The sequence below is a fragment of the Phallusia mammillata genome, chromosome 8, assembly GCF_965637545.1.
Source record: "Phallusia mammillata chromosome 8, kaPhaMamm4.hap1.1, whole genome shotgun sequence".
Taxonomy (NCBI): Eukaryota; Metazoa; Chordata; class Ascidiacea; order Phlebobranchia; family Ascidiidae; genus Phallusia; species Phallusia mammillata.
Genome location: NC_137259.1, coordinates 5,098,232 through 5,125,437, shown reverse-complemented (window position 1 = coordinate 5,125,437; position 27,206 = coordinate 5,098,232). Strand labels below are relative to the sequence as shown.

At 35.5% G+C, this 27,206-nt stretch overlaps 2 protein-coding genes and 1 non-coding gene across 4 annotated transcripts; all 3 read right to left on the bottom strand.

Annotated features, from left to right (window-relative positions):
• Positions 1-3,843: 3,843 nt before the first annotated feature.
• On the bottom strand, positions 3,844-3,980 carry LOC145205730 (U11 spliceosomal RNA). The gene has a single exon (XR_013853712.1). It is a non-coding gene; the product is annotated as a U11 spliceosomal RNA (small nuclear RNA).
• A 760-nt stretch (positions 3,981-4,740) lies between these two features.
• On the bottom strand, positions 4,741-24,220 carry LOC145204224 (mitogen-activated protein kinase kinase kinase 2-like). Of its 2 annotated transcripts, XM_080076704.1 has the most exons (18): positions 23,972-24,220; positions 23,578-23,724; positions 23,095-23,109; positions 22,519-22,617; positions 21,948-22,082; positions 21,300-21,437; positions 20,834-20,904; positions 20,272-20,417; positions 19,654-19,741; positions 17,318-17,397; positions 15,370-15,459; positions 14,956-15,104; positions 11,614-11,739; positions 9,809-9,980; positions 9,143-9,205; positions 9,009-9,075; positions 8,382-8,520; positions 4,741-7,912 (listed from the first exon to the last, which is right to left on the bottom strand). In XM_080076704.1, exons 1-18 carry the CDS (start codon positions 24,218-24,220, stop codon positions 7,820-7,822), a joined length of 2,067 nt encoding a protein of 688 aa, XP_079932830.1. In that variant the 3' UTR covers positions 4,741-7,819. The 2 variants fall into 2 exon arrangements, with proteins under 2 accessions (XP_079932830.1, XP_079932831.1); XM_080076705.1 differs by lacking the exon at positions 23,095-23,109.
• On the bottom strand, positions 24,156-26,772 carry LOC145204225 (voltage-gated purine nucleotide uniporter SLC17A9-like). The gene has a single exon (XM_080076706.1). It carries the CDS (start codon positions 26,652-26,654, stop codon positions 25,329-25,331), a length of 1,326 nt encoding a protein of 441 aa, XP_079932832.1. The 5' UTR covers positions 26,655-26,772; the 3' UTR covers positions 24,156-25,328.
• Positions 26,773-27,206: the final 434 nt, after the last annotated feature.

Here is a 27,206-nt window from a genome sequence, read left to right as displayed (position 1 = left end):
TACCGTATCCTAAATCTTCATTAGAGTTTCCCTTCTAATGCAACGTGCGACTTTTCTCAATCACGCATTACCAAAGAGCTTAATCTTTTCCAGTAAGTTTCGACCCAAGAAAATCGGAGCAAATTTGCCTCCGCTAAACCGCTTTGATCTACTGACGACCTCAGCTATTGTTTACGCAAGCCAAAGTCGGATTACAATTGTGACGTCACAGAGGCACGTGACCCGTCGACCCGCGCGTTTCAAGTTGCCACTAAGTGGCGCCGGACGCCGTGGCGCCTCGCTAGGGCCGAACCCTTAGCGGTGTGGCGTATTTTTCTTGGGCGGTCGCTGGAGCCGCAGGTCCCACATCCGAATTTGTTTTCCTTTCACAACCAGGGACGGACTGCAAAATGATAGGGAGTGCATTTGCAACCCCATGGACAAAATACCGACTTTGTCCCTAAAGGTTTTTGCGACTATTTTTGCTTTTTAAATGAACGTCTTTGGATAAATTTGTTCGTTGCAAAATACATGTATTGTAATTTGAACAAGACAGCAAAAACCGCTTTGAAGCAGATAATTGTGCAAGATAAACACCTAACATACCTTTAAATCCAAAACCTTGTCATATTCCGAACATTGCAAAGCTGCAAACTAACCATCTAATCTTGACTTTAAAATCTATCCAGAAAAAAAACTTTCTATAAACGTAATTTAATACTTTCAGATGAACAAATATGTACTATGGACATTGTAACAAAGTCCCCATCTTTTCACCGACTCGTCATAACCTTTTTGGGCCGTAACGAGGAGACAGGTTGTGTTTGGAAAGCGCTAAGGACCCTCGTGCAGAGGATGAGAGCAAAGGACTGTATCGCTTTTATCAAAACAATTCCACGACGTTTTGAAATACGACAGGCGGTGGCCCAACTCTATTGCTTAGTAAAGTATATTAAACGTTACTACTTATAAGTGAAAAGATGTAACTTATTATTATTTTTGGTCGGCAACGTTAATAATACGAAACATTTTTTTAACTATTATTTTGGTGTTGGTTGTCGTTTACCTTTTTTTTGAGGTTACGCAAGCATTCACGACAACTTTTCACAACTGAAAGTATTTGGACTATTAACTATTCACATTTGTAAAGATGTTTAAAAGAATCTTCAGGCAGTTTCGGTTTTTATTCAGCCCAAAAAGCTTCATCGTTTAGCATTTTTACTGCTGTCTTTTTGCTGGTGACACCGACTTAAATTAAAACAAAAACAAGCAAAGACAAAGTAACATCAAAACGTTAATAATAAGTTATTGATATTCTACATTAGGACTCTTTTCAAAAAAGGCAAGCGCAAAAACGCACCAAAAAACATCAAAGATTTCTGTAACAACTCTATCTGTCGCCAACGGCAACCAAGTGCGTCACAGTCATGCGCTTTATGACGTCACATGCTGGGGGCGGGTGTTGCAGGTTGGCAAGCACTCGGCCACAATATTCAGTGACGACTGAAAAGCAAACTCTCTTTGAATGCGATTGACTCTGTGCTCCTCGGCTTTAACAACACGCCCCGTGTACTCAACATTCCAGGAATATACTCCACCTCTGTATATGTGACTTGCGCGTGCCCAGTCCTATTTATGCGGAATTTATGAACGAATATGGTTTGGGGCTGACTAATAGATATCACAGGTGCGAGACGGTTACGAAATTTTCATCATAACAAACTGTTGCGTAAAAGTACTTCGTAGGTGTTTGGCGTTAGTAACCTTTTGCGCATTTGTAACCAATGTAAATTTAATTGCGTTACATTATCCATATACCTGGGCTTATTGGTCCTTGTTTTTTGTTTTAAACGTTTTAGTCTTAACAAACTTTTGTTACAAACAAAATACGGTGGCTTTCGACCAAATATTGACCCATTTCACATGTTTCTTTAAATACAATGGCAAAGAATATTTAGTTTAACGGCAAATAAAGTATAAAACGGTTTAAAAACGCGTAGCTTCTTACAGCTCTATCTATTGCGCCTGTAAAACTTATGACAAAATTTTCTATTTAAAAACTAACTTCGACTTACCATATACACATAACGCTACTGATAACACGAGGTCTACATACACTACAAACTAACTTTATCGCTATTGCTGTGTTTAAACCACGAGTAACCATAGGGGACCACAAGCAACGAATAAAATTGTCTTGGCTGTCGAAATTTGATTCCAGCGCTACTGAAAATCGCCCAGGGGTTTGCAAAGCCTAAATCGGTGCGAATTAAATCCGAGATGAAGTGTAAAACTTATATCGTTGATCTTTTACCGTTTTTTACTGTTTGATTTCAAATTGACGTGAAGTAACATTTTCCCGCGCTTATGCGAGTGCAGAAAGACTCAATTTTTTTGACAAACGTCTTACACGAAAACAGTTTTTGCTAAATGTTAAAGTTCAAATTATTTTTCACAAATTGAACAAAACGCAAAGTAATATTGAACTTAATGGCAGCAGTTTAAACCCATTTAAAAAAAAAAAAAAAAAAAAAAACCTAACTAAGCTTACTAATAGTTTAATGACAGAAATGTGTATTTAAAATCAGCGATGGATGTTATAGTAAACGTGGTCGTTTTAGGAAACAAATATTAAACGTTACACAAGGTGTGTGCAAAATAAGATTAAATGTTTGCTTTTTGTTCACATACCTTCAATTACTGAAGTTATGAACAAAAATACACTTGAATTTACTTTGTTTCATATCATCTGCAAATCAAACCACAATAAGTCTCGCAAATCACAAACAAAGTTTAATTAGAAATATTCCTATGTCCCAAATTTGAGCCTAAGCCCACTATACACCCAACTGCCGACTACAATTATAACTTACAAAACTAACGATCTCATAATACATAAACAATTAACAAGCCGGTAACCATTACAGCAAAAAACAGACATCAACTCTATAAACGAGCTTTTCCTTTAAGCAAAGTTAACATCAGTAGTTGACACTCTGTCACTTACAGACTTCTCTTTTCACCTGAAGCTCAGAGTTACCTGTGCAAGTCGCCGTCGCCACATGCAGACGTTGTAATATAAACACACATGACATAACTATGCCCGGAACTATTATGTGACACACGAGCGCCGCTGGTGTGCATTTTGTTTTGTGATGCACCAAAGTTCTGGTTTCCAAGACACGTTGCATATTTTTAGAAGTTAAAGATTTAAGTCAGTAAGCAGGACTATTCGCAAGAAGACCGTGTCAAAGGTTTGGACCAATAAACAAACCAAAATTCATGCAATAGCCCACCACAAAGATTGAACTAGATTTAGGCATATTATATCAACTTGTTGTCGTATATGCCAAAATACCATTACTTTTGCATCGTTAAACAGCACTACTTCATTTATCTATGTAACAAACATAACAATATCTGGCTCCAAACACCACAAAAAACCTTGTAAAGCTGCTTTTAAAACTTTTAAACAAGTTTGGTTCATATTTTTCAATAAGCTTTTAGTAGAATATCATCCAACAAAACAACGGCAACTAGAATTTACCATAAATATAAAGAACTAACATTAATTTAACAAACTAGCAATTCCCTAGAAACGGGATTATCTAGTTTTTGCTTGAAATGGAAAATATTTTAAGATGTACAGAACTAAATAAATAAACCATGTGAGAATTATTTGCAGTCAGTATTTGCCTTCAAAAGGTAACATTTCTATCACCTGTTGGAACCATCTTTGATTAATAAATAAAATTTAGACTTAAAAATTTGAGCCGACGTTTCTCTAGAAACGTACACTAAAAATCTTAGCGTTGACACTAAAGCTCCGCTTAAAACTTTCGCAAAAGAGGATTAAAATATAGGCAGGGCGTCGGTGCAAACGGCAACCAACATCCACAAAGTTACAAACATTACGCTTTCGGAATCTCTTGATTGCGATTCCACACCGATCCAGCCACTTAGACCGAACCGATGCACCATGAACGGTGAAAGCCCTTTTAACGCAAACAGCCGATTTTTGTCAATTCATTCGATGAAATAAACTTCCGTTTGTGGTGCGCGCGTGCTCACAACTTACAACAGTTATTTAACGTTGTATGTACAAATAAAGCGTACGAATAACTTGTGGAAGGTCATAAGGTGAAGACTTCACATTTTTGAGTTGCGCTAACAATCTGCAGATGAAACGGAGCCTTTTTTTTATTTATGGGCCATTTGTTAAAAACGTAGGCATGGCGACATCGGTCTATTGCTTAAAATGCGCGTACTTAATTTTGGGCATCTACTCTATTGGAATGATTTTGTGTGTTTACATGCTACTAACATGGCATTGTGTTCATATACTATACCAGTTGTTCTCAGATCGTTCCAGGCCATGAACCACCGGTTTAATTAACTGAATATTGTGGAACAGTCCACCGTTAAGTAAGAATAGAGAAAGCATCCACCATTAGAATGCCGGTTTAAAACATATGCAAAATTTGGAGAAGTGATATCAAAAAACTGACAGCTAACAATAAACAGCCTAGCCAATAACTTGAATGTGCTTTGTTCGTTTTGAAAAGCCAATAAATGAGATGAAACTACTTCCAGTTTATGACCAAGTATAATTAACATACTATGGACCACCCAAACAGTCTTCATAGACGACCAATTGAGAACCACTGTACCATACAGATACAGATTCAATTGATTGATTTTGATCAGTGTAAAACTGTTATAAAGGCTGATTAAACTCACCAACAAAGTAGCAAAGTCGAACAGCATGGAAAATTTATTCACGATATACACTCTATTTGATGGGAGCGAAAAAAGAAAGAGATAGTGCAAGAGGCAATAGGGGCACAACGAAGTACAAGACAGCCACAGCAATGATAAGACTGCAGAAAATGCTGGACAATCTTGTCAGGACGGAGGAGCATGAACTTGGTTTTGTAAATGGGCTAAAGTGACGACTGAAAGTTGAACTTTATGTAGTGTTGTCGAGCCAAAGAGTCTTAGTAGAGGTTTTTGCGGCAAAGAGGCTGTCCTGCAAAAATAATTTGATGCTTGGTTTAGGCCTGTGGAGAAAAGATTTTTTAGAGGTTATGTATGTAACACTGTTACCACGAACACAATGGTAAAAACGGGACAAAATTTATGTAGGTTGCTCAAATAATTCACCTTTTGCGCATGTAAAAGCAATAAATCAGTTTTCAAAAAACATAGGACCAAATTGGGCCGACTTTCAAAACATTTACTGTTTATAAATATTGTGGAAAGTCTGAAAGAATTTACAAGAGAAATTTGCAAAACTTTAACCAGTGTTTCTCAATCCTTTTAGGTCTTAGTGTATTTTGGAGTAAATATAGTCATTTCTGGACTTAATGTAATTGAAATTTATCAAAAACAGTATTGTCGGGTAAAAATGTGTTTTTGTTTGTCGTGAATTTACCAAAAATTTACATTTTGGAGTGAAAGCTAAGATCAAGAAACACTGCATTGCGCATAGGTGCTCCAAACTCAGGTATTGTCACATTGGGCATTTTGGAATTTTTCCAACATTTTTTACAGTTTGTCATATTGACGTCGGCGTACTGTTCATACAAATCTTTTTTCTTACTATTTATAAAATCATGTGGCTTGAAGGAACGTATGTGAAGACATTCCATTGCATTAGAAACACATAACAGAACAAAAAGAACACAAAAAAGAAATGCATAACATAAATATACTATATCTTTGGGTTACGGAAGAACGGGTTAGTTTTGCTACGGAAAAACGATAAAACTGGAGAAAGTAAAAAAGTAACCACTTATTTTAGACCGGTTGGTTGACGTTTAGATCGACAAGCACTGTATAAGTTTATGCCGACATTTTTAATAGGGACGAAAACTGCGACTATTTTAGCCTATGATAAATGTAACCTGTAATAGGGTGGGAATTATTTAAGCAGAATTAAATATCAAAGACCACAAATAACAGTTTGAATGCACCTTTTAACCAGCAATGTTTATTTAACAAACTATATTTGCCATGTTAGGATTAAGAATAACACTTTGGAACACAGATTTTGGTTCAATTTTGATTTGGTTGAAACGAGCAAAAAAGGGTGAATAGATTAAAATAATTGTACGTTTTGGTCTTAAGTGCCAAAGTAGAGATGGGCGCTTACTTTGGTAGCAACAATAAGTTTCAGCATTATTTCACTTTTGAGTGGATGGTTTGTTAAAATTTTGTGATTGTTTGGTTGGTTGTTTGCTTGCAGTGACGTCACACAATGGGACAAAATAAAAACAAACAAAACAGACAATGTGCCGCTTTTTGCTCTCGAACACTTTGATAATGAAAAGGACCGCAGCGAATAACCATTGGAAAACTGTCAACAAGGGAAAATGGTTCAAATTGGTTGCTACTGGATCATGGAATGGTTCAACCAGTGAAAAAATGGTTCGAACTCAAACCATATAAAAGTGCGAACAGCTACCTTATTTCAGTTATGATTACGATAGGTTCTTTGGAACATTTTAACCATCCATAAAACAACCATATTTAATGGTACTTATATGGCAATTCTATAAGTTTGCGTTTCTAACCAAATTTGAATGATGATTTTGGTCAAAAGATTTTACCGAAAGGGCAAATACCCCAAAGTGCGCCGTTTTTATGGTTTTCTTTAAATAGTTTTTTCCCTTGTTGAAGCTAGAACAATGGCAAATATGAAAAGAGCGAAATGGCGTTGAAAAGAAAACGAAGATTTTGATCAATAAAAACAATTCCTTGATAAAAATGTTGTTTTTGCCGCGACATCAAGTTCTGAAAGTGACAGTGATTAAGAAAAAACTTGACATTGGAGACAGCTTGATATGCACCCGTTGAGACCCCGAAATGTTCCACTTTGAATACTGAAGCAAAGACCAAGGAGAAATGTCAATCGCATTTTTGCTTTTTGTGTTTCAAATATTTGCTTAAATCTTTCCGATGCAGTGGTTTTTCGGAAATCTAACACCACTTTAAAGGTGTCTTTGTTTGTTAACAATAAACCTACAGGCTGTAGGCTACAGCTTATACAGCAAACGTCGGTTAAACCGGATCTTCGTCTAATTCAGTCAAAACTCGAGGTACAAATGATTTGTAATGTGGTAATGCTTTTAACTAATCCACATCGGGTAGTCAGGATCTTCGCCTAATCTGGACAATTTTTGGGCCCAACGGGCACAGATTAACCGAGGTTTAATGTACATTGTTTTCAGTGAATGAGGTACCAAGACAGATAAGAAATATTCTTCAATTTCGTCCAGCGTTTAACACTTTTGCCGTTCTTTGTTGGTGCTTGTGACTTCACTGTCTAAATTGCTCGGTGTAGGACGAGTGCAACATAAAAAACATTTCGTGTGAAAGAATATTTCGGGCGTCATAGTACGTCTCGGCCCCGCTAAAAAAAGTTTGCTTCGTTATCTGCGAAGGCCTTTGATGATAGGAACTGACAAGAACGAAGATTTGGAACTTTGTAACATGCAGGCATCAAAGGACATTCGAGAGACACAAACGGCTCCATCAAGTGACAGGTTTTCAAAATCAACCCCATCTCAGAAACTACAGGTTTTCATTGCACAGTCCAGAATATACTCTTTTCCAATGGAAGTTTTCAACTCTAACAAAAACGAGATAAAGGAAGAAGGCAAATTTCCCTTTTTCTTATTTCTCTTCTATTGCTATCAATGCCGAAATCCAATAGATGGCCCCAATGGTTTTGACTTCCGAAAGTTCCTAAGCCCCAGCGCGAGGTCAGCGCTGGCAGTTGAGCCCCATGACGTCATTCGGTGGCGGTGCTTTCCCCATCGGTGACGTAGGCATCACATCAGAAGTAGCTGCCACTAAACCACGGGTGTTTTAGGAGGTCACTAGCGTACGGACGTCGATCTTTGTCCACGAATATTCGCGCAAGAAAGTCCTAAAAAATATATCGAAAAAATGATGATAAGTTTGTGTTAATATGTTAGTGTCGATACTTTTGAGACATTGTAAAGCAAATAAAGTAACAAAAGAAACAAAGATTAAGGCAAAATCTTGAACAAAGCGTTTATAAACGGGTGTAACTGATTTCGCCCCTCATGTCACTGATGATGGCATTTACATTTACACATGCCGAAATGTTTGAATAATAAAGCATGTCGCTTTTTAAGTCTATTTGGGCCGTTATTTTCCTCATAAAACATAAGTTGGTGCATTTTCGGTGAAATAATAATCATTAAAACACAAATTTTCGAGTTTTTTATGTATATTTTTGTTACATAAGTACAGTCTCAAGTGCGTTACATAGGCTAAAAATGAATAAGTATGATTTTAAACCAAATTTTCTCCTTCATCGTGTGTGGTTCGAACCCACAAACTAATGATTACAGTATCAAACATTGTTCTACCTTTGCAGTTGACGAGACAGTGGATGGAAGCTGTGGGTTAGTGGGTTGAGTGACGATCTTAAACAAAGCAGCCATGGCTTCGAATTCGTACCATGGAGGTCTCGTTGTCAACATCTCCACCACTGTACATGCAAGGCTCCTGTGAGAAATAACTTTTTGTTGAAAACAATTGTTATGTATTGAAACATATACCTACATACGTGGTGTTAGAGAACAGTATGCTTTTTAAATGTTTTGGAATTTTTTTGTGTTAAGAATGGGTGTTATCTATTACTGTCTTACAGATGGTTATTGCTCGTGAATTTAATGGTATTCGTATTTTTTTTAATAAAACAGCGTGAAAATCACTGCAAAAACTATAAGGTCCAGTAGTTAAAACTGTCAAGGTGCTTGTATTTTTAATAAAAATGGTGTAAAAATCACTCTACGATTTGTCAGTATTTGCTGGGTGACCATTTTACTTGTACTACTGCCCATTTTAAAAGTACCTGTTTATTATATGTTATATATCAGCTATTTCAAACTGTACAATTTCAACCATTCACAACTAAATTAAAAAAATGTTTCGGTTGCAATTCACATTCAGCAAACCATAAAAAAAAGTTAGCTTAACAAAATTCTCCTCACCAAATATCAGCTCTCCGTCCATAACCTTTGCCCTCTATCACTTCTGGGCTCATCCAGTACGGTGTCCCTAAAACATACGTACTTGAATGTGACGTCATAAACACTAGTGTGACAACATAGTGATAATCACTTACCGACAACGGTCTGGCCAGATGATGTTACGATGGTTTGTAAACGCTTTGCTGCACCGAAATCGCCTGAAAGGGTATTGGAAAATAAATTTCAATTTTTGATAATAACAGAAGTGTTGCGAAACGTTATGTTCTGTATGAAATAATTGACTTTGTTGTTTTCGTTTGAGGTTTAATTGCGTTGAATGGAAATGAGCCAATAAGACAATTGTTAACAAGCCAGCTGTTTGGTTGTCCATAGTGAGCAACAAGATCATTTTTTGTTAAATTGTTGTTTAAGTCAAGTCGAATATTTTACTCAAGATCACTCGAGTCAAGTCTTTTTGTTCTCTACATAACTCAAGTTGAATCAAATATTTTACTTAACGTTACTCGAGTCAAGTCAGATCTTTTACTTAAAGTTACTTGAGTCAAGTCAGATATTTTACTTTACATCACTCGATTCGAGTCAGATCTTTTACTCAATACAACTCCAGCTATGCCAAGTAATTTGGTCGATATCACTGGAGTCGTGTAAAGTTCTTTACTCAATATCGCTCAAATAGAGTAATAAGTTTGCTCTAAGTCACTTGAATTAAGTCAAAACTTTTGCTTACTATTACTCCAGTCAAGTTCAAAAAATGACCTATCAAGCAAACAATACATCATCAACACTTAAGCATAGTTTACCTAATTTCACATTGCCTGATGCGTCTCTCAGTACATTGGCGCCTTTAATGTCACGATGCACGATTTGGAAATTGTGAAGATAAATGAGGCCGTCCAAAATCTGACGCGCGTACTTGCACGTCACTGGTTCGGTGATGGCTCCATAAGACTTGATTTGATCCTTTACTGAGCCCTGAGAACATACATGGATTTTTGTTAGCTATTCATCAATCCAAAAATAGTTGAAATAGGTGACTTTTAGTTTTTTAGAAACACTAGGTAAGTACTAAAAAGTAGCTAAATTAAACACAATTCAAAACCTAAAATAGTTTTTTGACTACATACAGTTAAGATGAACATAAATTAATAACTGGGATCAGCCCTGGTGCATCTATGCAGACCAGCGATCACGGCACACTCACATATAAATCACAGTACGCCAGGCCCATTGAATGCATTCGGGAATGCTTAGTGACCGGCTGGTGCGGCATGACGCCTTCAATGGGCCTGGAGTACTGTGATTTATATATGAGTGTGCCGTGACCGCTTGTCTGCATACCATAAACGCTTTAGGGCTGATCCCATTTATAAATTTATGTTCATCTTAACTGCATAAAGAGAACAAACTATTGTAGATGTTCGATATATTTTCTGTTGCATTTTCTTACACTAATTATAACTAAAGTAATTATCAAAAATACGTTTGCGTTGCAGTGCATTTACCATAACCAAGCTCTCTGGCAGGTATAGTCTCTATTTAATTCATTGATGTAATCGTAAATTTTTTTTAGGGCGGTTCATGCGTGTACAAAAACACACATATTGTGCACACAATGGAACAGATTGCCGCACGCACAATAATAAACAATCCACTATCAGGTCATAGACAGATAGAATATTCGGTTGCACCATAAAACCAACCCCTCAAGAATTCCTACCCGATGTGGCGTGTTCATTACATCATTATCACCATTGTGTGTTAACAATGCCACTGACTGGCTACTATAAATAGAAACACGGTGCGTTGACATGACGTAACGCGTAAAGTGGGAAAGGGGGTGCCCCTAAGCCGGAACCAATTGAAAACTTCCTCGGTTTTGCTTTATCATGTGAGTTCCGTGCGTTTGTGCAAACTTGTTGCAAGGTGCATAAACAGTGTCGTAAATATGTGCATGTATGCGCATGTATGTGCGTGTGTGTTTTGGTACAGTGATTGTCACCACATGCTAGCCCACTCAAATTTTATTGCACTGTCAAAAGCGGTATTGTTGTAACTTTTTCAGATTCGGGCATGGTGCCTTGTAATCATGTTTTAATAGAAACTGTGTCTTAGTTTTTCAATGTAAAACTGATGTAAACAACTTAATTTCAAGCTTACGTGTAGGGATTTGTAATTTTTGAGATAAGGTTTCTAAATGCTATAATAACCCCAAAACGTTGTAAGTTTTCATTTTGGGGTTATTTGTACCACTAATTACTTAAATTAAGTTAGAAAAAAAACTAAGATTTGGCACTCACAAGCGAATTTCATCTTTTTTGTTAGCATAAGAAACTCAACGAATAAGCACAAATTTCTTATTTTAACTGATTGACCCTCCAAAAAACTTTACACGCGTTCTGTCTGTCAGGCAGATGTAATGACAGAGTGCTGAGGTTACTAAGGGTCAACTGGACAGTTAATGCCAGGGTTACTTCCGGTTGTTTTGCCGACATTTTTGCAATTAATTTCACATCAGTCAAAACACACGTTTATGCCAACAGTTCAAATCGTGACCTCGTCAAAAGTTCAAAAAGTCTGGAAGTTACTAATGTTTAAATTCACTTACCCCTGGCATATACTCCATGAATATCGACAACGTGTTCGTATCTTCTGAACATCCATAATAGTGAACAATCCTTTCGTGTTTCAGTGACCTCAGTAGGTCGATCTCTGTCTGTAAAGCTTTGATTTCCTGAAAAAATTTACACGCTTGTTACGTCATAATCGAGTTGCATATAATTTATTTGTTTTGTATATTGTGGTGTTTTAAACGCTGTTACAACTTGCAAAGTAACAAGTCTTTGATTTTCTTAAAAATTTGCCACGCTTGTTACGTCATAGTCGACTTGCACACGACTTTTATGTGATGTCACACCTGCCACACAAACAATGTTTTTTGCAAAATTTAATATCTGAAACCTTTTAGCACAGTTAAACATAGCGAAATAGATTGTTTTAATTTTAGCAACCGCTTTTGTTATCTATATTTTTAAAACTGAGTTTTAGAAACAGTTTTTTCTTTCTGGTTAAGTTGTATTTCCATTTATATTTCCTAATACAGTACATGTAAGGTATATTTCTGTATAAACGGAGCTAAAACAAACGTTGCATTAGAAACAATAAACAAATTAATGCAAAAAACAACAACAAAGGTTTGGGTTTCAAAACATTGTTTTCTCTTGCCAGAAAAAAATGCCTACTTGTTTTTGTGCATATTTTTAGTGAACATCCCCGTTTTGATGGCCTAATAAACCGCACATTCTTTCAAATAACACGCCCCACAATTGTGTACAAATCTCATCATACAGTGTCCTTAAGGTTAACGACATCATGGTCAAATAAAACACCACATATTGTTACTTATTAACCGATCACATCAAGTATACACACTACAACAGTGGTTTTTAACCCTTTTTGCGTTGGTACCCTATGAACGGCTATTAAATTCTTGCCCCTGTCTGCAATGACTGACAAAAGTATGTAAAATTGTAATGAATTATATTAAATTCTAAAGCACAATGAGAGCATGTTTATGCACTCAATGGTGTAATTGTTGTAATGTTAAAAGACAAATATTCCAACTAAACCTCTGAAATACTATATTTAAGCCTATGTGGCATTGACTTTGCCACTGTTATATTGTACCCATTCCTTTAGTGCTTTGTTCACATAAGATCTCCTTTACTACAGACAGAGTTGTCACTCGGGGCGGGGTTTTCGTTTCAGGGTTAAGTTTAAATATAACAGAATTGATTTGGGCATGATTTTAAATTTGTGCCGCAATTTTATTAATTTATGGGTCTAATTCAGATATTGTCTTTTACAAAAAACGGTTTGGGGACTCTAATACAGTAAACCTTGTTTGTGTAAGCATGAACATCAGTGGGTGCGTTTTCTAGTGGTTTTATACGTGAAAAATATTTATTGATTGTTTCATGAGTTGTAAACTCTTGTGGGTTTAGCTAAAGTGTAAAGTAAACGTTTCTGCGATTTTATCAAGGAAATCGAAATTGAGTGTTTTAAAAATATTTCGCGGTCGTTTGTTCTTCGGATAGAGTATTAATCCATTCCTTAAAAAAATATTGAATTGCTTCAAATTTTCAAAAAGGGAAACAGTGGTGTAGATGCTCAGTACTTTTTATAAACTATAATTATGAATATAGTTTTTAAAGCAAAATTCGTTTTTTTGAGAAACCAACCGTTTCAAGAAATATTTTTGTTCAATAATGTCTTCGACATGCGCTACATTTCGAAAAACATGACCTTGGGATCTAAATTAAACGATATTTTTGAGGTGACTTAAATTCCTTAAGGTTGCCTCCTTTAGGAAAAATACAGACAATGTTTTGAAAAGTTTCCACCCCCCAAAAAAACAAATGTCACCCAAACGAAGCTACTAGCGTGTGTCGCGTCATAACCAGTGAAGCGTGCAAAAATTCAATGGTTCATCTGCTCTTGAATGCAACAGACGAGTGTATCGCAGTTACATCACAACTAAATTTAGTCCTACTTCGAGAAGTTTCGTATACAGTATACCTCGGTTAATCCGGACCCGTTTGGACCAAAAAATTGTCTGAATTAGGCGAAGATCTGGATTAACCGATGTGGTTTAGTTCAAGTCTTACCACATTGCAAATCATGTGTTCCTTATTTTGTTCCTTGTATATTTTTTAAAAGTTTTATATAAAGACCCCCAAAAATGTTTTAACAAATTGTGCATTTTACAACATATATTGCTAAAAACAACAGACAGAAAAGCAAGTTTTCGGTTTTTACATGTCCAGGAAATAAAAATAAAGTTAAGATCTGAAAGAAATGCCTAATTCGCCTTTAATGTCAATTTATCTGTACAACATACCTATTTTCTACACTTAGCATTCCCTGTATCTCCTAAAGACCAGAGTGGACCTGCCTATACCAAGGCGTTGGTAAAACAATAGCCAATGCAAAGTAGACCAATTCACTTTCTAAACAATGCTCCATTTTAGGCAACATAGTCAAAACGAAGTTTAAGACGCATTGCGTACAAATTACGTCAGGATCTGCTTTCAAAACTTCACACATTTTATCTAAACGCGTCAACGTGCCGAAGACGCACTCAAGGTCTGTGTTTCGTCGAAACAACGAACAGATATAGAAGTTACGCAAGGCACTGCTTGGCTTGGGGTTAAAATAGTCCAACGTGCGTAACTAGCGTAACGAGGGGTGGTACTGGGGTGGCGTGAGGGGCTTTAACCTTGGAAAAGTACCTGGGGCCAAAAATTGCTGCAACACTCTCTAAGGCTTAGCTTGCAATATTGAAAACCACGAAACTGAAGTGAATTGCTAGGTATGCAAAACGGCAACTGGATTTGTTTTTGAACTTAACAGTCTACTGCACTGCATAACACTGTAATAGAAGAAGTTTTTCTTCTGCAGTGTTTCTCTTTCCTATTTCAGAAATTTAATAAACAAGTAATTTAAGCTAGTGTGTTTATATCGTTCAATAACTTTCTGTGTTTATAGGTTTAAAGTTGACCTCCCAAAGCATAAATAATTCCTTTGAGACAAAAAATAATAAACAGACAAGGCAACTAGTATAAAAAAAACTACGTTTTGACCAAATTTAAGGTTCATTTAGCACGATTGTAAAATAACGCATTTGAAACCTTAAGGATGAATAAATCAAATTTGAGGTTTGCTTAGCATATCAAAAAAGGGCATTCAAAACCTTAAATAGTGTGGCTTAATAAATCGTAATAGCTGAATCTTAGTACCGATCCACTCGTAAATCCATTTTTTGTCAAATATTGACACAGTAGCGGTGCGGTAAGGTCAAAAAACAACAGTGTGTAGTACCAGCAATCTCGCGTTTTGAGAAATCGCTGTTCCAATGCTTTCTCGCCAATATAACAAACAGCACACCCACCTTTGAAGCGTCGTGACTGTCAGCGTGTATTTCGACTTGTTTTACGGCCAATTCTCTGCCCGTGTCGGCGTCATAGGCAAGATACACTTTGCCGAATGCTCCGTGTCCAAGGACTTTGCCTTTTCTCCAATTGGCCGGTGCCTTTGGTGCTGCAGACATGGATTGATGAAATAACGTTGGGTTATATAAGCTATTGCTGCCAGGCATAATATCAAGTTTAAAGAGCTCTTCTGGCAAATGTAGTTTATTATGATCACTATATGTTTTTAGTTAATTCAACAGTTCTTAACCCGGGTTTGATCAAAATTGTTGTAGGGTTTTTAGGGTTACAGTAGTAGAGCTTTGTTGCAACAAATGTGCAATAAACTATGTGCGCTTTAGTTGCAATAGCCTATACGTGAACTCTCTGCTTACATTTGACAACGTGCATCAATTGGTTGGTCTCCATCCCAGTTACGTCACTGCCGCTTCTTCGGTGACGAGCCGGGTTAGAGGGGCTGGTACCTGAAAAATACATCAATCTTTGCTTATTCTGCAGTTGTAGTAATTTGCCCAAGTCTTATATCAATGCTCAGCAGGTAACTGACAAAAAGTATGCACTAGAAGGGTAGCTTAGCACATATTACCATTGTACATACACTATGACCTATTTTGAAACGTTCATATTTTGCATACTTATTAAAGGGGACCCATAATAAGTTTTACCAAAATAGTGAACATCAAAAAATGAGTAACAGCGCGGTAATGATGATCTATTTAGTAATCGAAATTGGCTGTTATCATACAAACGTGCACTTTCGAAACATAAGAATCAGGTAATTTTAGTTCTGATGAAGTAACGGCAATGTCTTATTGTTACGTCATATATGCGTTGAGGTATGTGTTACGTCATAATGCAATAGCAGAAAAATAAACGTAAAGTTTTGTCCACACAGGGACTTTCAGATTTTGGCTGATCCTATTTTTTGCCCATATTTAGAAATTTAACATTTTTTCCGGTGTGTGTTAAGTCGCTTCATGATTATTTAGACACAAACCGTCTGTTTGGCTTTGGTGTAAAAACTCAAAAAAAGTGTAGAATTTGTGTACACTGCTGTAGAAAATTTAAATAAAAAACCTTTTAAAGTTACAAAATATGCTCACAATTCATAAAATATGTTTACACAAACGACAGCAAACACAATCTATCCATTATCAACACATAAAAATGTCAAAGGTGCATCTTATTTCCTAACAGTCTGGCGAAAGGTTATTTATGGTCAAAAACAGTCCCCGCTTTACGAGTCGTTGAAGTAAGACAGTCCCGTGAAATGGGCTGTTTCGCCGTAAAACCACAACTATGCGTTGTTGCGGGACTCAAGAACGCTTACTTAAACACGATGTTTGCACGGGGAAAGGCTAGCTAACGTGCGTGTTATGTTTACGCACGTATCAAGCGCTCTGATAAGGAAACGTTCAACGGACTGACGCACATCATAGCCCGGAAAGTTAGGCCTGTTTAACGTAACACTTGCTGCTATGTAATTTTTAGGCTTAAAACCTGAAAATACAAGTTACTTTTTTAGACCTTATGAGCTCTCAATGGTGAATTAATACATAAACCAGTGGTTGTCAACCTGGGGATGAATTTACTTTAATTTTTACATGTGGTTTGAAAATAGACACTTAAGCTCTTGGAATATGACCTGTAAAGTGGATAAAATACCCCATTTTAAATGATTTTTGTATGGTTTAGCGTCTACCATGTTGTATATTAGGGAGGAATGACAATATTTTGCACTGATAAGGGATGAATTTGTTGAAAATTGTTGGAAACCACTGATATAAACTATTGGGACAAATGATGATTAAATCTAATCTGATCATGTTGAAATAATATGACAGAATTAGCTGGGGCCCCTTGTTGAAATGTGAATTATATGTTATGAATTTGAGATGAATACATAATGATTGTGGCAATGTTCTAATACAGTGATACACTTGTATAACCTTTTTTTCAAAAAATAACTGTTCGTCAAGTTTTTACAATATTTTTTAAGCAAAAATGCATTTAGGCTATTGGGGTTAATAATTTTTAGTTGGAAATCCAAGTTTTAAACTCCTGTTTTTGGGGACTTGCAGAAAACTAAACAGTTTTTGGAAATTTCATACAAAAATGTGACAACATAACACCAAGAACACCAATTCAATGCAACCGTTATCTAAATTTTTGTGTTTGCCAAAAAAGAACACACTTGTTTCCAAATAGTAAACAGACACATTGTTATTTAAAACACAACTGTACTGCGTTTAACAATTAACAAAAATCTGTTTTTACATTCAACAATAACAGCAGCGTGAAACAAAATAACACATAACTAACCGATATAGGAGGTAGAGTTAAATTGGTTGTGTATTTCTTCGAGATCGAGACCGCTGCTACAACTACTGCAATTGGAAGACCTACAACACAAAAGGTTGGTTGAATATCACTGCTGTGTTGACTGGTGACATGAAGCTACTTGGCTTGACAGTAGGAAGTTTTCAAGACAAGGAAATTGATCACAACACATTGGCACTTTGCTGAAGATGTTGCAAGTAGTAGAAATGCCATGTGTTTATGTGTAGAGTATGATGTAAAGAAAAACCTTGGTGAATCTGGACCAGTTTGAAGCAAAAAATTGTCTGGATTAGGTAAAGATCCGGATTAACCAATGTCGATTAGTTAAAGCCTTACCACTTTACAAATCATTTGTTTCTCGAGTTTTGTCTGAATTAGGTGAAGATACAGATTAACCGAATCCGGTTTAACCGAGGTTAACTGTACAGTGGTTGGTATTGGTAGTGCAAAATTATATGCACAAATACGCAAACAGTTAATTTTTATGCTTTGGGACAATTTATAAAAAAAAATAATGCTACAAAACTTTACAAATCTTAAGAAAGCATTTGTTGGCCAATAGTCACAAAACACTGGTATTACAAAGTTAAGGCCCTGTTTATTGAAACTACAATTCAAAACACCTCAAATAGGTTGATAAATACGAAATATGAAGTTAAAATTGCCAGATACATTTTACCCAACAATTCACACAGATGAGGGGTAAAATTTTAAAACTTCAGAAAATGTTAATATTTTAGCAAGAAAAAGAGTCCAATTTTTAACAATCCTCTTTAAGAGGTCAGAACATGATAGGCAATTACAATTTTCACCATTCTTACAACACTGACTGTAACTAACAACAGGTCGAATGAATTCATTCCAGCCACTGAAATAGCCATGGGCAAAACAGTAGTACGAAATAAACTTATTTTCAAGTACAGACATCGTCATACTTTACGCATCAGCACTACAAGGACCTTCGGGCTATTACTGATCATGTTAGGTTAAGATTATGGTACACAAATGACACTTGTTTTTAGAATCTAATTACGATCTTACGACTGTTGCCTTGGTAATGTTTCACTGATGTTAGTGTTAGTGTCAAAGTGGGTAAAGTCATGCCTATGCTACTTGTGATATTTGCACATGTGTTGTCTCCAAAACATATACATGGTATGTAGAACCTTTGTAAATAAAATACTTGGGAACATTCATTTATACTGGTGATCTCAATCAACTTACAAGCATAAAGGTGAACTATAAATTTTGAAAAAACTTGCATAAACCAAATACAGTAACCATCGGTTAATTCAGACCTGTTTTTAACCAATGTCAATTAGTTTAGGTCTTATCACATTTCAAATCATTTATACTACGACTGAAAATTTATAGGTTCATAAATATGTACACATGTATTTTGACCTTGTAACAAGAAATCTATTGTAAACAGAATAAAGACCATTTTCTATGCCAGTAAAACAAAATCACCAATAAAATGTCAATCAAAACTTTTAAGGTATATTGTTTCTGTCTGTCAAAACTAAATAGTAGTGATGGGACGAGTACCCGGTACTCAGTATCGAATGATTTCAGTGGTATCGATAATCGTACTCGGTGTCGAAATATTTTGTCTCAGTTTTCGATACCAACGTGCGAGTACCGAAGGCCGATTTACACCATAAGAATACGGGCAACTTTATGCCAATATTTGCTTCAGACAGCACAAAATTGGAAAAAAGTTCCTCCAATTTATGTATATCTTTTCGCTATCACATAGCGATTACATTTTTCGGCAAGTGCATGTGCACACCGGTACCCCGACCATGTCAGATAAATTAGCCAGTGATATACAACTAAGTACAACACTACACTTAAGTACTTGGTAATCGGTATCGAAGGTATATACATGTGGTACTGTACTCGGTATCGGTACTCGCTTTAAAACCTGGTATCGTCCCATCACTACTAAATAGTAAGTCGAGTTTATGATAACAGTATTGTTTTTAAGTTGTACTACATACAACAAGCACACTTTTGTACTAAGCATTGTTTAAACACAACTCTAAAAATCAGTTCATATGATAATTTTCTGTCACAAAACAAACTGTTTTCAAACAAATTAAATCATGCAAGTTAGGTCAATTACAGTTGACACAATGCATAGGAAAAACCAATATGTTTGTTAAACTAAAAAAACACACACAAAAAACAAGTTCCTCAATTTACAAAGTTAAACAACCAGATTATATTTCAGTACAAACTGTTACAAAACATTAAGGTTTGACACCACTAAAGTGCATTTTTGGAACATCAAAAGCAAAATCACATTTACTTACAGGTTATTAGATGACGAAAAGTGAGAATTGCTTGGAAGAAAGCGAGCATTTTGGATCGGAGGACGGATTCTAGGAAACGTTCTAGAATCTAGGGTAAAATGACAACCAATAAAAGACATGCTGGTAGTTTGAAACACTACATACAAAATGAAATCTCTCTTCTAAAGCTTTGTGAATAAGGTGTATTGCTTCTTATGACTATTTCACCTGCTATGTTTCTTTAAAGACTGAAGTTAGTTTTATGTTGACATAAGCAACTTAATTTCACTGACAAAATTAGTGTTTTCAACTTTTTACAGTTTACTAATCCTGATTGTGGTTTCTAAAATAAAATGTATTTGTATATATAGTATAACAATGCAGTAATAAGTTTGATGCAAAAAAATGCATTAAAACAGTTGGTTTGATATGAGAATATTAATTTATTTTTCCTTTACACCACTTTACAGCACATAACATCTAATACCATTAACAGTCATTTCTAATATTCACAGCTATGATATGGATATGCATATATTTGAATTTTTGCCTTGTTTTTTAGTCAAGTACAACTAATGCATGTTATGTAAGTGTGTTCACAATCACACATATATTTTAGTTTAGAAAAAACAATCATACTTTCAAGTTTGCGCTCTTCTGCTGAAATATTAGCTGCTGAGTGCAACCTTCTTGGGTAAGTGCCCCCTTTTCTGTGGGGGGTCGGTGATACGTCCATTTCTTCGTCAGGGTAACCAGCCCCGCGAAGCTGGGAGTGAAATGGGTCCCTGCACGAAAAAAAAACTATTGTTTTCAATTCCAAGTTAAAGCGGTTTGGAGGTTCGATAAGAGGCAGAAACTGACTAAAACCAGTTTCAAACTGAAATATTCCTGAGAAACTCCACCGAAAAACGGATTTTTCTTCTATTTTTTCACCCCCAAAATCCAAAAATATGGAAAGGCTATCGCGTTTTTTTTCCAAATATCGATACAAATCTAATTTTGCAGTACAATAAGTTATTTAATCACCGACTGACAAAACAAGCAAAATTGTTCATAAAAACTAAACCTTCAAGTCAAAATGAGGCAAGCAAAAATTGTTTTAATGTTTTTGTCACAAAACACATCACTAAGCTGTGAGCAGTTCTTTTTGAGTTATACAACACACATTTGCACTAAGTGATAATGGTAACAATCAACTTACGATCCAACATGTGGACTTGATAGGCTGCTGTCAAGGGAAGTGGAACTGCTGTACTGATGGGGACTAAACATCTAAAAGGAAACACGTTTTATACAATGAAATGCTATCAAATCAACTACACTGCTAATGCATGAAGTACATTGCCTAGATAAGTGTTTGTTATATTTTCCCCAATTGTATATTTTAAGTCTGTAAGACTGATGGATTTATTTTGTGCAAAAAATACAGTGTGTCAACATAATTTTTCCACCTTTGGTGATAGTGAACCTAAAACTTACTATTTTCGCAAATGTAAGTATGTACCTAAATTCTGGCAAAAAGTGACATACATACACTTTACTGCAATTTTAAATTGACAAAATTGAATAACAAACCCACCTAAGTTTGTACTTAAACAAACAACTGACAAAACTTAGCCAAAAGAGGGCCGAAAAACTGAGTTAATGTTTTTTTGACATAAACCTACTGAAGTGTCAGGAATAAATTCTCCTTCACTGTTAAGTGATGTCCTCGATCCACGATGTCTTTGAATTTCTTTTTCATCAATAGTTCCCGGTGGTGGGGAGTATCTTCCCCTTGTTGATGGGTCAGCCCCGTTTCGCCTCTGAAAATATTGTGCAAAACTGGTTTGCATCATGTGTGGGAAACATAACACAGAAATTGTTTGTTTGGTGTCACTTAGTTATTAACAATGGAAAAATGCTAAATTTTGTTTCAGAATCACCAAGGAAATACAAAATATTGAGTTTAAATTTGATGCAAAATCTGAAAATTTAGAAACTTTATGGAATTTACCACAGAAATCTAAGTTTTATGAAATTTACCACACAACCTTAGTTTGGAGCACATGTAATGACTAAATCAAGAACAAAAAAAAGACAAATAAAGTCAGCATTTTGTGCTTTGAGTGACAAAAACAAAACATCCAGATTTGTACAATACTGTAGTAACAATAGTTCCTAATTTCCTTTAATTGACTTGATTTAGCAACAATTGACAATCATTTACGAGATAGCACATGACAGGCGACCATGCTACACTTGATCGATTAGATTTGATATATTATGACAAAGCCCTTTAGAAAATCACATGTCCAATGGTGCTTATGGGGTACCTGAGACGATCTGAGTCCAGGAGGTTGGGGTTCAGCAAAAGGAGATGTCTGTTTTGCCTCGTATGAGCCTGGTGCTGAAGAATTAGAACTTTGTGTATCATTTGCCCACGGTAGTGAATCATTGACCGGCATCAGCTAGGGAGAAAAGCATTGATGAGGTAAACTGTTGTGGCAAGGATTAGGTTACACATAGGACCTTTGTTACGAAACATAACAAAATGGGGGAACTACAGGTAAATATAGATAAAGTATTTTTTCTCAGCTGTGTAATAAAAGCTATGAGTTTATTGATAATTATGAATAAAACACTGTCATAGTTAAAAATAAATGTGATTGACTTTGTTGTTACTAATGCATGGTTCGTGCTTTAGTAGTGCCTGTAAAAACTGTAAAAAACAATCAAAACACATTTTTCACAGATGAAACAGTCCATATTGCACTAACAAAGAAGAAAATGGGTTATGTATAACCGAAACATTCAAAAAAGGTTGTAACTCTCATAAAATAAATGAACAAATCTGTACAACACATTTTAATATCCAAAAAAAATGCTGTGGTTATATTTTGATACCTTTTCAACGAGAGTAATCCTTAAATTGTGTAACAAATGACGATCCATAAGTTCTATCACTTTATCAACATCAGACTGGTTCTGAATTGGGATTCTGACCTACAAAACATGTCAAAAAGTTCATAAATAGTAATATATGTCACTTAATATTTGTATTTCTTAACTTTTAAGTGTCAAAGGACAGTAGTAACTTTTTTTGAGTGCAAGGGGTGCAGTTTAAAACAAGGCTCAGAGTTATCCCATTTATATCTCAGTGATGAATATTCACACAAAAATGTCAGAAAATGCAAACATTTGACAGGTGCCTCAAAGATCTTAGAATGCAGTATGCAAATGTTTTTAATTACATGTGCGTGTTTACATTTTATACACTTCATAACCGAAATGAACATTCGTAAATTGAACAGGTGAATGGTGCAAAGTTTATTACACTTATGTTTAAACCGTGTCTCTGATTTTGAAAACATGCGCTTTTCTAAGCAAGACCAGTTTGAACTACCTTAATAAAATGGTTTGCATTTGAATTGTGGATGTGAAAATTAACCGTGGTTTTAGAAAAATCTGTGCTATACTTACATGTCTTGTTTTGCCCTGAGCAAGAACTTATGCTTAAACCAAAACTCATGTAATAAGTTAATATCATAAATGTTAAAAAGTAAACAGGAATACTAAAACACATTAGTTAGGTCTTCTAAAACACACACACACTATATATATACTTTGCTGCAATGTTTTGATTTGTTACCAGGTTGTTCCAAACCAATACACTATGTATGATGGAAATAGGAAATTACGAAGGCAAAGTGGGCTTTTGGACTACACTTAATTCCAGATGGAAGCCTTAATGGGTAAAACAACTTGGCTTAAACTCAATCTGCATTTTATGACTCATGGGTTTTAGTAAACTCAAATGCATCGAGAACAAAAACCATACCTGACTCAAACTAGTCTATGTTTTAAACACTTTGCAAGTCACCGATATAAACTTTGGAAGAGGTTAACTCAAGTTTAAATGAGGGTTATGTTTATACTTTGTATCAGTTATATAAACCATCTTACATCATTATTATTTCCTGTAGAAAACAACATGGTCTTTGGTTTTCGGCAAATCTTGTTTGCCATAGACTGCAACTGATCAAAGGTCAGAGGTCGTGATATCTGAACTCGACGAAGTTCTCCGTGAAATTCAAACTTGACTCGGATTTCCTACAAAGTAACAGTTAATGTGACGTTTCATATTGCGTTAACTGATAGCTAAGGTGAACATACACCTGTACTTGCATCAACCTTGAAGCGTTCATGTAGACCAGAGATCATGGCATACTCATTTATAAATCATAGTATGCTAGGCCCATTTAAGGCGTAATATTGAATTCAACTTAAAGCATTTAATAATTGCATTTATTCACCCCGAATGCTATAAAATACAGAAAATTTATATAACACAACATACCTTTGGTTGTGTAGCTTCGTGTTGAAGAGCAGATAAATCAGCTAGAATAGAATTGAGGGGATCAACTATGGGATTCATTTTGTTATAATCCATCCAAACAGGATTGTTCGGGAGAAAAGATTTACATGCACATGTCTTTTTACTGTTAGAAAACAAGGTCACCAGCAAATTACTACATAAAAACCTGCATAAAAGGAAAAAAAGCAATTGTAAGGCATCTGTTTGAACTGGATAAATAAATAACCACATCAATAGGCAAAACACATATAAAATTGTCTGGTCACACAAACAGGTAAAATTTTGTAGTTTTCAATAGAAGTCATGAAAAACAATTAATGAAGGAAGAAAGTACAACAAAACATAAATTGGAAAACAGTCTAATCAATTGGCAAGGTAAACTAAACTAATTTGATTTCACGGCGGACTAAAACAATATTATTTTTGTTCAGGGATTATTTTGGTAATATGCGATAATAAATTCAACTTTTCAAAAGTGACAGATAAGGTAAAAGATCTTATATCAACACTTCTTTAAATGTACTATATATATATGTAATGGCTTGTTTCATTATAATATAACAAGTATATATGCCACTTTAAACAGTAATGCAAGCACGAAAAAGACTAAATTGCTCTAAAGATTGTAATGTCTAATCTAAATTACAGTGTTGAACCAGTTGGAGTAAAATTTTTACATGTAATATAATGCATTTTAGACTGATAGTTTTACCATTTCCATGCATTCAGGAAATTACCATGGTACCCTTTTAGCAAAAAGACAGGATGTTTTACAACTACAACACACATTTATAAATATGAAACCACATATGGAGGTGGCATTGTTCTAAAGCGGAATGGTGGCAAATGCAATACAGAAATATATAGACTATGGACCACAGTATTTGCATAGTAAGAAACAACAACACAGATTAAATCATAAGTGTGTTTTTCACTGAGATGACAAACTTTTTGGATGTATTGATAAAAAAGTTAAATTTGACACTTAAAATATAACAATACAGTTTAAAAAAAATTTTTTTTTTACCCCACTTGATTATACACCTTAAACACAAAATTGGTTAGGATGTTTAACAACAATTAGAAATATTTCGTTTTTCTTAATGCTGACAGTTACCAAATAATTGCTGGATTAAAAAACTGCAAAGTTGACTGCCAGGTAGTGACATTTTACTATTGTTTTTCCCATTACAGTATGTAAAATAATTGCTTCTGTTGAAATTTTATGATAATTTCAACTTGGTATGTTACAACAAAAGACAGAACGTGCACAACTGTCCGAAACACCCATAACACAGCTATTATGTTTGGCTAATAAAAAGCATCTGTACTAAAAACATCAAACAATTCTTTTTGCACTTCCCCAAAAAATAAAAATGGTGGCACCCACAAAATTAACAGCACCCATATAAAGAAACACATAACTCCAACTGTTGGTCACATCGAGTATATGCCCAGTGATGTATACCCCAAGAAAACTAGGAATGCACCCAATAGCATTGGAAACACCAAACACTGAACCAGCGTAAGCCGGAGTTAAATCCTGAGGATTTACCAGAACAGCGCTGTTGTGAAAAGTTTGAATTGATACAGTAAGACCTGCACAAAGCAGAGCTAGAATAAAGTTCGTGCAAAAAGGAAGAATAAATCCAAAAATCGCTGTCCCTCCCATTGCTAAAACTTGTAAAGTTTTTCGAGTGAAGGTAACTGAAAATTTGTTTTTTATCATATTTTCGCTAATCCAACCGCCAAGCACACTGGCAGGTATTGACAAAATCCAAGGCACAACATTATACACCCAACCCTTTTCTTCTGGAAAATTTTCATGAAAGAAAGTTGGTAGCCATGATATTAAAATGTAAAAGCAATTGTTCATGCAAAAATGGGTTCCCATAAAAGCCAAAATGCAGGGTTGTGTGAAAATAAACCTCCACGGAACACTATCTGGTTTGCCAGTTGGTGGTTGTGTATACACCATACTGTCAATTGATATGACTTTATGCTTCGGTTTTTCTGCAAGCGATCGCACCACATATGTCAATAACAGCCCAGCTAACCCTGTAACGTAAAAGGTTTGCTGCCAACCGTGGTTTTCAAGAATAATCGAACCCACACCACCACATACGAGTGAGCCAAAATTTGCAGATGCAGTCACAATTCCAACTGGTAAAGATCGCTTTGTTTCACAAATGCTTTGTCCGAGAAGGCTCATAAGTGATGGGTAATGCACTCCTTGCGAAACACCTAGCAACACTCGAGATATCATAAGTAAGGACATTGTGTTGAAATACGGTGAGGATATAGCGGCAATTCTTGGCGTAAAAAATGTTAGTATACTCCACAGCAGTGATGACATCCATAACACACGATCCCCACCAATTTTATCAGCCATGTAACCACCTAGGATTTGAGTTGTAACATAACCCCAGAAAAATGAACCCATCACTGCCCCTAAATCGGCCTTGTTCCAACCAAACTCCTTGGAAATTGCAGCCGCGCATACAGGCATTGCAACACGGGCTGCAAACAAAGTTGCTGTAAGGAAGAATAGTACAGCTGTCCATAGTTTTCTTTCATACTCGTTCCAATGCTTTTTAGTGTCAATTTCATTTTTTGCTTGGTTCGGAATTCGATGTTGTGCTTCCTTATCTTTGTAAATATTCATTACAGCTGAAAAGTGGAATTTTCTGATCCAATACAAGCAGGAAAAGGTCTAGATCAGCATATGCTGCCCACTAATAAGAAAAGCCTGCAAATGTCGTTTTGTTATTTCAACATATGCTATTTTTCATAAAAACTGAAATATCTACTTTATCACATTACTGTACTTCAAACATAACTGCTGAAATTTAAACCTCAGTATTATGTTTAAAATACGTCTACAATACGCTAGCGCTTAGCTAACCAAATTAAGTTTGCAAACACAATTGTCTGCACATATACCTTCGAATCTTTTTCTCTTCCTGACAAAAAAAACACCGACGTGAACTTTTTATTGACAAAGTGCGAGCGATTTTGGTCTACGTCACAGTGGTGATCATCCATCCATGACGTTTCCTTATCACGCTGTTTTTGGAATATTTACAAAAATCTTGATCCATATACTAAAATATTTTAGTTAAACGAGCAAGTTTAATATTCAAGACGTTAAAATTTTTAACAATTCCCCAGTCTAATGCTCTTTGTCAATTTTATGGCTGCTCAACTACGTTCACAA

Bases quoted from the DNA above. Each gene is read 5' to 3' on its own strand.
- LOC145204224 (XM_080076704.1), bottom strand. From the start codon at position 24,220: ATGTGGTTATTTATTTATCCAGTTCAAACAGATGCCTTACAATTGCTT. The intron at 23,725-23,971 runs GTATGTTGTGTT...GTTACTTTGTAG, and splicing joins ACGAAGCTACACAACCAAAG to GAAATCCGAGTCAAGTTTGA. The intron at 9,206-9,808 runs GTAAACTATGCT...ATACCCTTTCAG, and splicing joins ATCAGGCAATGTGAAATTAG to GCGATTTCGGTGCAGCAAAG.
- LOC145204225 (XM_080076706.1), bottom strand. From the start codon at position 26,654: ATGAATATTTACAAAGATAAGGAAGCACAACATCGAATTCCGAACCAA.